Source organism: Perca fluviatilis, chromosome 9, assembly GCF_010015445.1.
Source record: "Perca fluviatilis chromosome 9, GENO_Pfluv_1.0, whole genome shotgun sequence".
NCBI lineage: Eukaryota > Metazoa > Chordata > Actinopteri > Perciformes > Percidae > Perca > Perca fluviatilis.
Genome location: NC_053120.1, coordinates 32,255,658 through 32,268,956, shown reverse-complemented (window position 1 = coordinate 32,268,956; position 13,299 = coordinate 32,255,658). Strand labels below are relative to the sequence as shown.

At 41.3% G+C, this 13,299-nt stretch overlaps 1 protein-coding gene across 5 annotated transcripts in view; it reads right to left on the bottom strand.

The window, feature by feature from the left end:
- Positions 1-13,299, bottom strand: part of ect2 (epithelial cell transforming 2) — a 190,415-nt gene that overhangs the window by 142,491 nt on the left and 34,625 nt on the right. For all 5 annotated transcript variants that reach the window (XM_039811660.1, XM_039811664.1, XM_039811662.1 and 2 more), the window contains 4 exons: positions 10,153-10,260; positions 8,247-8,320; positions 5,547-5,677; positions 341-456 (listed from right to left, as the gene is read on the bottom strand). In XM_039811660.1, the coding sequence (XP_039667594.1) occupies positions 341-456; positions 5,547-5,677; positions 8,247-8,320; positions 10,153-10,260 (429 nt within the window). The remainder of the gene's footprint in view (positions 1-340; positions 457-5,546; positions 5,678-8,246; positions 8,321-10,152; positions 10,261-13,299) is intronic.

The window sequence follows — 13,299 nt, the reverse complement described above, 5'->3', positions numbered from 1 at the left end:
TGATTCATCCACGGGAATGTCAGTGGCTATTATTTATCCCTCTCTATGACAGCACAGACAGAGAGAGGGAGACTAGAGACTATCTATTGAGGTTTGATCTAAAAGAAATCCTGATCAGATAATCATTTAGCATTCTATATATAAAGGACAAAAAATGAGAGGATTCAGTACTTTTCCTTTGTCTCCCTTGTGTCTGTATCTTCCTCTAGCAATATCTTAGAGTATACTGATTATTCTGTTATGTCAAGATGGTGCTTGACCAGCATCACAGGGGTATCCAACTTGTTTGTCATTAGAAGTAGCTCCGAAAACAAACTACTCTTTCCAAAAAACTACATACCTCTTGTTTGACCACAAAGAGTTTCTTGGAGGGAGAAAATGGCAGCTCCTTTACCAAGTTTTCCTCCACCACCATGTGTGTACACCTCTCATCTTTAACCTCAAGATAAGTGCCACCTTAAACAGAAAAACAAGGATAATGAAAAATATATACATATGCATACACAAACACCTTTTTTTTATTTATTAATGTATCAGCTTTACTAATTTTAATGTAGGTGTGAATGTCTTAAGCCAAAATTGACCATTCACTTTCACCATTCAGAACTGACTTTGAACAGCAATTGTCCAATCATAGCTTAGCATTTGTAACTAGGCGCAGCCGGTGTGACAAGTTTTGGATTTGTTCAGACAGTCCGCATTGGGCTCTATTGAGTATCCAAAGAGTTTTGAAGGTAATTTTATAATTTTTTTCATGCTTTCATAAACAAAAAATATAAGTATAAATGTACAATACAAGTGAAAGCACTCTATAGTAGGGCTGTCAGTATTAACGAGCTAATCGTGATGCGATTAAGGGCCGAGAATAACGCGTTTTGTTTAATCGCATGCCGCCATTTATTAATTTATTTTCACTTCACTTGCAGTGAAGACAGCGAGACGCAACTGCCGTCGTCAAAAAAATAATAATAAATAAATAAATACATAAATAAATAAATAAATATATATATATATAATTTAGGTGAGTGTGTGTGTATATATATATATACACACACACACACACACACACTCACCTAAATTATATTAGGAACACCCTAATAATACCTGAATAAAATTGCCTTATTTCTTCGTGACATTGATTCAACAAGGTGCTGGAAGCATTCTTTAGAAATATTGACCCATATTGATAGAATAGCATCTTGCAGTTGATGGAGATTTGTGGGATGTACATCCAGGGCACAAAGCTCCTGTTCCACCACATCCCAAAGATGTTCTATTGGGGTGAGATCTGGTGACTGTGGGGGCCATTTTAGTACAGTGAACTCATTGTCATGTTCAAGAAACCAATTTGAAATGATCCAAGCTTTGTGACATGGTGCATTATCCTGCTGGAAGTAGCCATCAGAGGATGGGTACATGGTGGTCATAAAGGGATGGACATGGTCAGAAACAATGCTCAGGTAGGCTGTGGCATTTACAATGCCCAATTGGTATTAAGGGGCCTAAAGTGTGCCAAGAAAACATCCCCCACACCATTACACCACCACCACCAGCCTGCACTGCGGTAACAAGGCATGACGGATCCATGTTCTCGTTCTGTTTACGCCAAATTCTGACTCTACCATCTGAATGTCTCAATAGAAATCGAGACTCCTCAGACTAGGCAACATTTTTACAGTCTTTAACTGTCTGATTTTGGTGAGGTCGTGCAAATAGTAGCCTCATTTTCCTATTTTTAGTGGAGATGAGTGGTACCCGGTGGGGTCTTCTGCTGGTGTAGCCCATCCGCCTCAAGATTGTTCGTGTTGTGGCTTCGCAAATGCTTTGCTGCATACCTCTGTTGTAACGAGTGGTTATTTGAGTCAGAGTTTATCTTCTATCAGCTGGAATCAGTCGGCCCATTCTCTTCTGACCTCTAGCATCAACAAGGCATTTTCACCCCCCAGGACTGCAGCATACTGGATGTTTTTCCTTTTTCAGACCAGTCTTTGTAAACCCTAGAAATGGTTGTGTGTGAAAATCCCAGTAACTGAGCAGATTGTGAAATACTCAGAACAGCCCATCTGGCACCAACAACCATGCCATGCTCAAAGTTTCTTAGATCACCTTTCTTTCCCATTCTGACATTAAGTTTGGAGTTCAGGAGATTGTCTAGACCTGGACGACACCCCTAAATGCATTGAAGCAGCTGCCGTGTGATTGGTTGATTAGATAATTGCATTAATGAGAAATCTTACAGGTGTTCCTAATAATCCTTTAGGTGAGTGTATATGTATATATATATAAAAAAAACAGGACACCGTGTTTCTCTGCGTCCTGTTTTCTCCCTTTCATTCCACAGCACACAGTTGACAACCTGCAGGTGGAGGCGGTGGAGACAGGCTCTGACATAAACGCCGCTGTGGACTTGTGTCAGTCCCGCAAGCAGTTTCAGGAAAGTGGCTACATGTGTCCGATAATGCACAGAACATCAACACCGGTGCAGGCCTACAGCTGTCCGCGGACACAGAGCGCGGAAAGTGTGTCAGAGCCTCCCGGACGGTGAACTGAGACTCCGTTACCTGGTTGTCGGTCAACGACGTTACGGTTAATGATCAGTTATTTAATTTCATTGCGCTTTCTTTTGGAAGGCTGGCTGACAAAAATCGCCACTTAATACCTAATGAATTAGCCTGAGGTAAGCGGTAGCTCTCAGTAAACAGAAGTGACGTGGTGGCTGTGTGTGTGTGTGTGTGTGTGTGTGTGTGTGTGTGTGTGTGTGTGTGTGTGTGTGTGTGTGTGTGTGTGTGTGTGTGTCCGCCCCCGCGAAGTTATGACATGTAGAAAGCAGAGGAGAAGAAGAAAGTAGCTGCACCTTCGCCACAATGAAGACTGAAAAACAGAACTATTTTGGTACAAACATTTCATTTACTCGCCATAGCCACAGATATAGATAGATATAATTTATTAATTATATATTATTTAAATTTAATATTTAATGTTTAATAAATAATTCTTAAATGTAGTACAGAGTCCGTCCCCCCTCCGTCCCGTTTCCAAAACCGGACGGCTCAGTAGACAAGTCAAAAGCCATATGCACATTGTGTAAAGCCAAATTAAAATATCACCAAAGCACGTCAAGCTTGAGCTACCACCTACGAGCTAAGCATACAGTTAACGTGGCTCAGGTTGATCCAGCAGGCTCAGCCAAAGCACTATTTTGGAGAGTCCCAAAAAATTACTATAGCTCTTGCAAAATGGATGGCAACTAACTACAGACCTATCAGCATGGTAGAAGACTTGGGTCTTAAAGACGTACTACGGTTGGCATGTTCTGACCCGTCTTAAACATTGCCGTCGAGTGGGACAGTAGTTTCACGCATACACAGCCTGTACAAATCTTAAAGTCAAGTTCATAAAGTAACTTTCTTTGCATTGATCACCTCATCACCGCATATTTTTTATTTATTTTTTTACTTTTTGCTCACGGAAGTTACAGGAGAACAGTTATCTTGTGATATGAAATATAATAAAAGCAATAATCCTTGTGTAGTTATCCTCATCGACTGTCTTCTATCCTACATTCAAGAGTTTATGGAGAGAGAAAAAAAAAAAACTAAGTTGCTCGTCACTTCAGCTTTGCACCTGAGGATGGACAGTGGACGTGCACACTAACGTTAACGCTGCAGTTAGAGGTGGGCGATATATCGTTTAGACGATAATATCCAAATTGTTGTCTGGACGATATGCAAAATTGGGATATTGAATATTTCATAATTTGTACAATCCGACCCCCCAAACATGAAAAGAGCTGAAAGAAGTTAAAGAGAAAAGAAATAACGCACACTATAACCTTCTAAACAATTATATGTAGCGATTTTAATAATGTAGGGGTTTGTTTGACTGTACTTTTTGTACAAAATCACGATCATCCCGCAAGAGAGTAAGCTGCTACTAGTTCTTACCTGTGTGTTATGACGTTCACTCATGTCAACAAAGATGGCGGCGCGCGATTGTGCAGCGGCTCTCCTGTCGGTGTATATTTATACAAGTACGTACAGCCACGATACAACACAGCCGTTACGAGAGCCTTCCAGGCGGCTCATAACATCCCGGAGGACATAGCCTGACCGAGCCCTCCAGGTTGTTGTCGGCGCTAGCACGCCGAGCTAGCTATCTACCGGCAGAATGAGAAAATAACTCCGGCACGACCAGAGGCGGAGGACTGCATTTTTGTGCACAATGAATGGAGTACCAACTGCAGGATCGTTGCCCAGCACGGCTCACCTGACCTGGAGCCCTATTGGTAATATACTGACCATTTTATTTACTATGAAAACAGCACACTGCCGTCTACATAGCCCCCGATGTTAACGTTAGCACAAGTTTGGTTCACTGCTAACCATAGTGATAAAACTGCAGCGCGATCACCTGGATACGGGATACAGGGGACTTTAACAAGGTGTCCTTAAAGTCTGTTCCCCTCCAGCTTTCTCCCAGCATGTAGATTGTGTTACTAGAGGGAAGAACACACTAGACCATGTATACTCTAACATCAAGAAAGCACACAGAACTGCAACTATCCCTCACCTGGGCCAGTCAGATCACATCCAACTCCTGATCCCAGCATAAATCCCAGTCAGAAGGACTATACAGCCAAGTAGAAGGACTATCAGAACCTAGTCTGACCCGGCCCTGTCCCAGCTCCAGGACTGCTTCCAATAAGGACATGGTTGTGTGCAATATGTTACAGAACAGAGCCCTTTGTTTATTGTTATGATTTCATCTTGCTTGTACATTTTCCCAAGAGAACCACCGAAATAGCCTCCGAACAGGGCTTCTTTTAACTTCTAGAAGGATTTCAAAAATATCGTCTGAATATCGATATCGAGATATTGAAAGAAAATATTGAGATATTCATTTTTGTCAATATCTCCCACCCCTAGCTGCAGTGTTTACCATTGCACATCAGCCTAGCAACTAGCGGAGTTTCGTTCTGCTTATAGTTTAATCCCGACAAAACCGCACGGTTGAATTTCAGCCTGCATGCACATGCAAAACAGCAAAACACACATTGAGCTGAAATGGAAACGCTGTCTTAAGGGTTAAGCTGATGTTTTTCGGGGGTAACACCATTCACTTTACCGGCGGTATTGACAACGGATAAAGCCACTGTGTCTTGAGAAGCTCAAGCTTGTTGTTTTATTGTTCACTTTTAACTGACTTTACATCATCTTTGCTATCTCTTTTTCCTCTCGCTTTTCCTCACAGCGGCACTCATACGCTACTCTCCGTTACTGCTCACTCTCCTTGCACGACCACAAGGCCACTGACGTCACTCACTTAAGGCACCCTGCCATTCTTGCTCTAACTTACGCTAGTCTTGTAAGGGGGTTGCGGTTAACCGCCTTCCCGTTGTGATATGTTGCTTCGTCACCGCGGTAAGAAAAACACTATACCGTCACAGCCCTAGTAATGGTGTGTGGCTCTGCCAAAAGACAACCAAATAACTGAAAAACAATGCTGCACAAATACTTTGACAGATCCCTGTGTGTTGCGGCACTGACCGTGTTTGAGGGTCCTCTCCTCCATGTTGGCCTTCTCTTCATCTGAGAAACCCAAAAAACAGAGGATGCAGTCCTGGAACGGAGGCACTTTGAACTCTGTTCGAAACTCCTCTTCCCCTGCATGAAAGTACCTTAACACATGAAGGTGGGAGAAACAAGGTTACTATCAACTACCACGTCATCATTTCTGCATATGGGTTTGTGTTCAAGCACGTTCAACAGGGTCAGACAGACATTACAAAATGAAACTCAAGGACTTTTGATTACTTTTTCTAGATATACTATATATTTTTATTTTCTAACTATACAGCAATTTCTTCTTTAGCGGGCTCCATAGTGCCTTAATTTAGACATAATTGCTCCAATATTTCCAAAATTTGGTAGCGACATTGTCCACATCATTTCGGACATATTTCCAGTTAGGTTCCATCATCTCGCACAACTGGAAGTTGGCCATTTTTATATTTGATGGGTATTTCTATGCATTTGAACCTGAACCAGAATATTATGAGGCTTAAGTACTAGTTTTCTTTTCCACTGTATTTTACAAACTGAAACGCTTCAGAGAAAAGCCACTAAAAGGGCAAAAGCGGAAGTGACCATCCTTTTTACATGCCGTTTGCTCTGACACAAACATTACTTGATGCCTGACAAGATAGATTTTAGTTCAATTTTGTGATCTCACAATTCTTGCGTAATCTCGTGATATCACAAGGTTCCAGCTGCGTGCAATAGAGATGTCAGTCTTCCTCTATAATACCATTCGAATTTCATTTGTTATTTTTTTTATATTCAAATGTTTAATGCTCAAATGCAGCCTGTTAAATATGTACTACACTACTCAGGCTTACGCATCGTCGATGCCACTATAAGCATGTGGTTGTCGTTCTGTCCACTAGAGGGACTTCCAACATCTGCCTGGCCTTGAAGCGGATCTACGTCATGGCGCATTGCATTTCTTGCACGCCACGCTCTCTGTTTACATTATATTCCACCACGAGCACACAGCGACAAACACAAATCAACAGAGAACTCTGTAATGAAACATTATCTAAGAAGTGTAGCTAGTGAAGCGGCTCTGTTGTAAAGGCTAACGTTACTCGGTTAGCACAATGACATCATGCACAGTCGAAACGATTTGTCATAAAGTAAGGTAACAACAGTGTTAGCCACGATGCTAACAGCATTGATAACTAAGCCAAACAGTGCTGCCACTACTATTTTTGTGATTTATAAGCAACCTGTTTCTTGCAGATTGTCGTTACTGAGAATCCAGCTGTTAGAAGGTAATATACTAAGTCGATGGTAACTCTGACAGCTGTAGGGCAGCTAAAAATTAACTTTAGCTGTCTCCATAAAGCTCCCAGCTAAGCTCATATAACTCGCGACGCAGTTAGGAAACCAGAACGAGCTAACTAATGATAACATAAGCACTTTGGCTCGGTGGATGTCAATTTTAAAGTCATGTTAAAACAATTTCCCAACTTTCTTTCGATTTCCAGCCCCAGCCTGTCACTCCCCCTTGTACTAACGTTACTCGATACGCAACGTTAGCCAACAATGCCTTGAGTTTCTCACTCCCGTAACTTATTGTTCATCAGACGTGACATGAGAAGACAGATTAGCTAATGTTAAGCCAACCTATATATAAAATTAATTAAAGAATTCCGAAAGTCGAATATAATTCCAATAGTAAAAAAATCAATACTATTCGAATTACATTCGACTTTCGGAATTCGTTCCAAGGTAAGCAGAATATACAGTCCCTCCAGAAAAACGTGATTATGCGATCGCATAATTCAATGCATAATCAGCCAAAATCCGCATATTTACGCAGGGGCCGCATTTTTTCAAATACGCCACACTTTCGCCGCATAAATTGCAGATTTCCGCGCAAAATATGCGGAGCTTGCATGATTTCATAATCCCCGCATTTTTGTTGCAAAAAAGTCATATCTTAGCAGAAAGTTGAAAAATGTTGCGTTTACTTCACACAAGAGCAGCCATTTCCCCGTTGCCATGGGAACGTTATGAAGTGACGTAATTACACGACGTGAACATCATCGAAAAGTAGGGTGTTGGGGGAATAACTTTTTTTCTCTTTTTCATCAAACCGCAGTTTTTGCAAGTTCCCGCAATTTTTGCAAGTTCCCACAATTTAATCGCATAAAATTGCATAAATATCCCGCATATTCCATCGCATTTTTTAGGAAAACGTGCTGCATAATCAAGGATTTTTCTCAGCAACAATCACAAAAAAAATTCGCATTTTTCTGGAAGGAATGAATATGTGGTTTTCTGTAGTCCACTCACGGTTTTATAGCAATGTTACAAACAATCTTTCTCTGAGTACAGATAGGTCCTACTGGCTTGCAGAAAGAATACAAAGCAGACAACAGCCAAGTTTTACTTTGGCCTACCCTCTACAGGTGATATAACCTGCAGATGCTTGTCATGCCAGTGAAAGTGATGGTCAGAAACAAATAAAAATGAGAAGCTGCTACCTGAACACTATGCATTTCATTCCTTACACTGGTAAGCCCCAAAAACTTTTCCCATTCACACACTCCAATTTTCACTTGCAGACACAGAAAAAAAGCTGGCACTGTAGTAAAGGAGAGAAGCTTTGAATGGTAGCTCGCACTGTCGTAAAGCAAAGAAGCTTTGAGTGGTACGTAAGCTTCCTTCCTTTCAACTTACACATCATCTCTTCTCTCCCAGGATCTATGAATCCATGAGGGAGTGAGAATAGGCGTCCCCATGCACACCGCCAGCTGAGAGATGAGGGCACAATAAAACATAGTAAAGAGAGAGGAGGAAAACAAAACACAAAAGAGTAAATGTGCAACCAAGTATGCCATTTCTTACATAGTAAGTAATTTGTATTGTGCGATCAGAGTAAGGAATAGGGTTGGGTACCGAAACGCAGTGCCAATAGGGCACCAGTTCCGACGTAAACGGTAGTAAAGATACCGAATAAGAACAAAAATTCCGGTGCCTGACTTTTTTTTTACCGCCGCCTGGTGTTCTGGCGTCAACTTGCGTGACGTCAGTGATGCTATTCAGCACAGTTGTTGATCAGAACTGATAGTGAGAGGATCAATGAAGATGTCAAAGACAAAACGCTCCAAGGTTTTGGCTACATTTCACATCTAAGGATGCAGACTCCGCGACATGCAACAGATGCCTTAAATCAATGTCATGCAAGGGAGGTAACACGTCGAATTTGATGAGTTTATTTAAAAGCCGAACAATGCACCATGTTTGATAACCTACGTGACGCAAGTCCAAGCACTTCAACAGCAGCAGCCAGTGTCGGCCTCGCCGGACAAATTGAAGCGAGTCCCAGCCCTGCCAGTGTGGTGGTGGACATCACAGATGATGACGACGACGACGACGACGACAGCAGCCGTTCCTCTTCGTGTAAGTCTAGTAATTTAATGCCATCCGCAAATCTTGCATATCAAGTAGGCTAGCAAACACCGTTGCCATTCATTTTGTTTTATTAAGTACCGGTTCGAGAATCGTTTAAGCACCGGAACAGTTTAAAAAAAATACAGAGCAGGCACCAGTATCCAATAAAACCCAACCGATACCCAACCCTAGTAAGGAATGACATTCCTTACTTTCTTAAATAGTAAGGAATGACATTTATCTATGTACAACTTTATAACTACAAGACCTTCAAATAGTTCCATTGTCAACGCTCACAGTACAACAAAGGAGGTAAAAAAGGGAAGGCAATATCATAGAAGGGAGATAGAAGTTTAAATAGTAAATCATGGTGGGGAGGGGGTTGTTTGGAATAAGTGTTTGTTGGTTCTGAACTGACAACTATAATATACTGACGTCTTCCCGGTAGAATGGAGAAATCGACACAAGGTTGAGCTCCATTTCACAGCACAGCAGCCACACTGTAAAAAGGCTACCTGCAGATGTGTCTGCAAACAACGGCCTTGTGAGCGAAGGCATCGGCCAATGCCAGTCATCTCTTATCTTAAATGGATGATACTGACGAAAGAAAAAGGTAGGGGTGTGCAAAAAAATCAATTCACATTCGTATCGCAATTCAATTAAATTGTATGTCTACTGCAATCACATGGGAAAAGTAACTACATTTACATACTGTGAATCGGGGTTTTTTTTGGGGTTTAAATCGATCTGCACATTAGGACTACCATAGGGGAAAAATACAAAATACTGACGATTTATTCATGATAGTTTTGTTTGCCGTACAAAAGCAAGTAACAATGTTCTCATTGCAGTTATCATTATATGTTGTAATATGTGTATTTTAGATATTTTCTGCCTTTTTCTTAAATTGTATAAACATTCTTGAAATTAACAATTAAAAAATACATATTGGTGGTATTTATTTAAACTGGGATGTACATTATATATTGCGAAGTTAGATAGATAGATAGATAGATAGATAGATAGATAGATAGATAGATAGATAGATAGATAGATAGATAGATAGATAGATAGATAGATAGATAGATAGATAGATAGATAGATAGATATACACACACATTTTTGACAATATTACCTAGCCTAACTGCATGGTAGCATTAATGACAGTTACACAAAGTAAACTACAACAAACCCTGTATTTCTCTCCATGAGTGGAGTAGGCGATGAGATGAGTAACCTTGGTGCTGAAGTCTTTCCGGATTGTCCCACCCATGTGATGAACCAGATTCACCAAGTTCTTCTACATAGGAAAAACAAATACCAAACAAGCTTAGCACAAAGGGGTACAATAAAGATCAAGGTGGAATATGCCATGACATTTTGCTATGATAGTAGCTTTTTCCAATTGCTACTAATCTTTTTTTCTAAATAGTTAATTAGTCACTCTGCATTAGAGCCCTGCGCAGGACTGTTTTTGTTTTTTTAATCTCGCTCCTGCCCGCTCCTAGTGGAATTCTGACCAGTGATATCCCGCAGTGTGCGTGTTCGGTTCTTCTACAAACTAAATGTCAATAGATTGACCATTGATTTTGTGTCTTCTTCCCTCCTGGAGGGACAGTGTGGTGGAATATCAAGCATTGACCTGAATTGCCGCTGCGCCTCCGGAACACAGCGCAGACGCTAGGGCTGCACGATATTTTGTTTCATCGTCTACGTCGCGATGCGTGCATGCGCGATAGTCACATCGCAGGTCGTTGCGATGTTGACGCTAAAACTTTTTTGTTGCTTGATAGAAAAGTAAACTTTTTTTTTTCTCATTTTACATGATTGTTAGCGGACGGCCATTTTTCACCATAGAAAGCTGCTACCAGCCAGGCTAAAGCTAATATAGTTAGCCTATAAGTAATAAGCATCTCTCCCAACTAACATTATGGTTCGGAGCCACGCTGGAAACGTAATATTAATCTACAACAGAAGTCTGTCTGATATGACGTAATTTACACTGATTTAAGTGTTCTTGGATACAGAGTTTGTTTCAAGTGTGTGACATGCAGGTCTACATGCACAACGAACAACCAATCACAATCAATGTTGATTAATTTATCAAACAAACAAGCAGACCCTGCTAGTCAACCACACCCTGAAATTTAGAGGAAGCAACATGCATGCTTCACTTTAGCCTGGATTAATAGTATTATGTGAATACAGTGTTCAGCGAAGTGAATACAACCATGCTAAAGTTGACTATAAAGAGGAATAAAAGATCATCTTTTGGAAATTGATCTTAATGCCTTCATTAAAAAAAACAATGGAGGAAAAATCCAACCTTTAAGGACACCAATTTTCTTTGTGAATGAATAATGTATTGTAAATAAATAAATGTTCTTCCTTAAAATACAGGGTGCATAAGTAAGTACACCCCTGTTAAATTCCCATAGAGGCAGGCAGATTTTTATTTTTAAAGGCCAGTTATTTCATGGATCCAGGATACTATGCATCCTGATAAAGTTCCCTTGGCCTTTGGAATTAAAAATAGCCCCACATCATCACATACCCTTCACCATACCTAGAGATTGGAATGGGGTACTTTCCATAAGATCATCTCTCAATGCAAATCAAACCAGCTATTAGGCTGAAATAAAACCACCTCATTTTTTTAATTAAGGCATTAAGATCAATTTCCAAAAGATTACTTTTTAGTCCTCTTTTTAGTCAAATTTAGCATGGGTGTATTCACTTATGCTGAGAACTATACAATGGTGTCATGTCATTCAACCAGTGTATTTGTACCTAATTTCACTCTCCAAAATCTCTTCAGAAGAGTCACAGCGCTTAAGGCGCTGACACACTAACCCGATAATCGGCCGTTGGACAGTCTGGCGAGGTCGGTGACTCGAGTCCATTCCGTGTGTTCCGTGCCGTCATCCATCTGAGGGGCAGTCGGTCTTCATTTTGGCCGACCTGACGTGTTCAGTTTGAGAAAGGGCAGTCGGGACTCACCCGGAAATGGCGAGCGGAATGAGCGTGACTAGAGTCTCTCAAAATCTGACGAAAATCTTTTAAACTGACCTTTGTTGATCTAAAATGAAGACAGATTCAGCAACTGCATAGCCTATTTCTCGCTTAAAATGTTTTCAGAAACATGTTTCAGTGAACTATTTTAGTACAATATGAGATCGTATTCTGAACGGCCGCCATGACAGTCAGGCTTTGAATTTCCGGAGAAAACAAACCCATGTGACGCGTTCGTCCAATCAGCTCCAAATCGGTATTCATTTCTTGGGCAACATTACAGATTACCGCCGCCTGCTGTTATGAGATGTATTACGTCTCGTCTCCTCTAGTCTTTTTGGTCTGTTCTGTGGCAGTTTTTTGGACCTCGGGGACGCGACTGATTATATCGACGGGGTTTTCTGTCAACGGTCGGCCATATGTCTACACCTTAACGGTAATTCAATTCAATTTTATTTATAGTATCAAATCATAACACAGGTTATCTCGAGACACTTTACAGATAGAGTAGGTCTAGACCACACTATCTCGGTACAGATCCATATGTCCGACACGACTGAAGTGTGTGCGGTTGCGCGTCATCGCTACACACATGGTGATTGACGCTCCCCTAACCAGCAGCTGACGGAATGCGTGGCCGTGGGTGTGGCTACTGCGAATTTCAACAGAGTGTCATGGCGGCTTGTTGGAATATACGATTCGTATTTCACAAAAGAGAACACCGAAATGTGTTTCTGAAAACATTTTAAGCAGAAATAGGCAATGCAGTTGCTGAATCTGTCTTCATTTCAGATCAACAAAGGTTAGTTTGAAAGATTTTGTACGTCTACTACTGGTGATACGGCGGCGTTCAACGCGATTCATTTGCATAAAGCTGGCCATCGGCCAGCTTCGCGCGTAACATTTTCTCAAATGCTGCGCTGCCTTCCCGGAATGCTTTGCGTGCGCGTTAACGCCGCTTGACGGCACCCATAGGAATAGAGCGGGGCGCGCGCGACAGAAGCGTCGCACGGACAAGTGGATCTGCACCGTAAAAAAAACTCAGGAAAATAATGTCCGTGTGGCAAATGTATCCATCTCAGCAGTCATTTCAACCACTGAATTGTAAACGTTTTTTTTCTTATCATCCATTTATTTTTAATATCACTATGTTTCGGAGGGTGGGGAGTATTTGTTTACGGGACTGTGTTCGTTACCTGTTGCCCCTTGGTGACTGATGTCGATGTCTGTCTTCCACACGGTGCAGAACGCGTGAGGAGGTTCTATATACGGTCTATGTGAGGTAGCCTGGACATGTGGAGGAAAGGCCATCTCTCCCGTTAAGAAA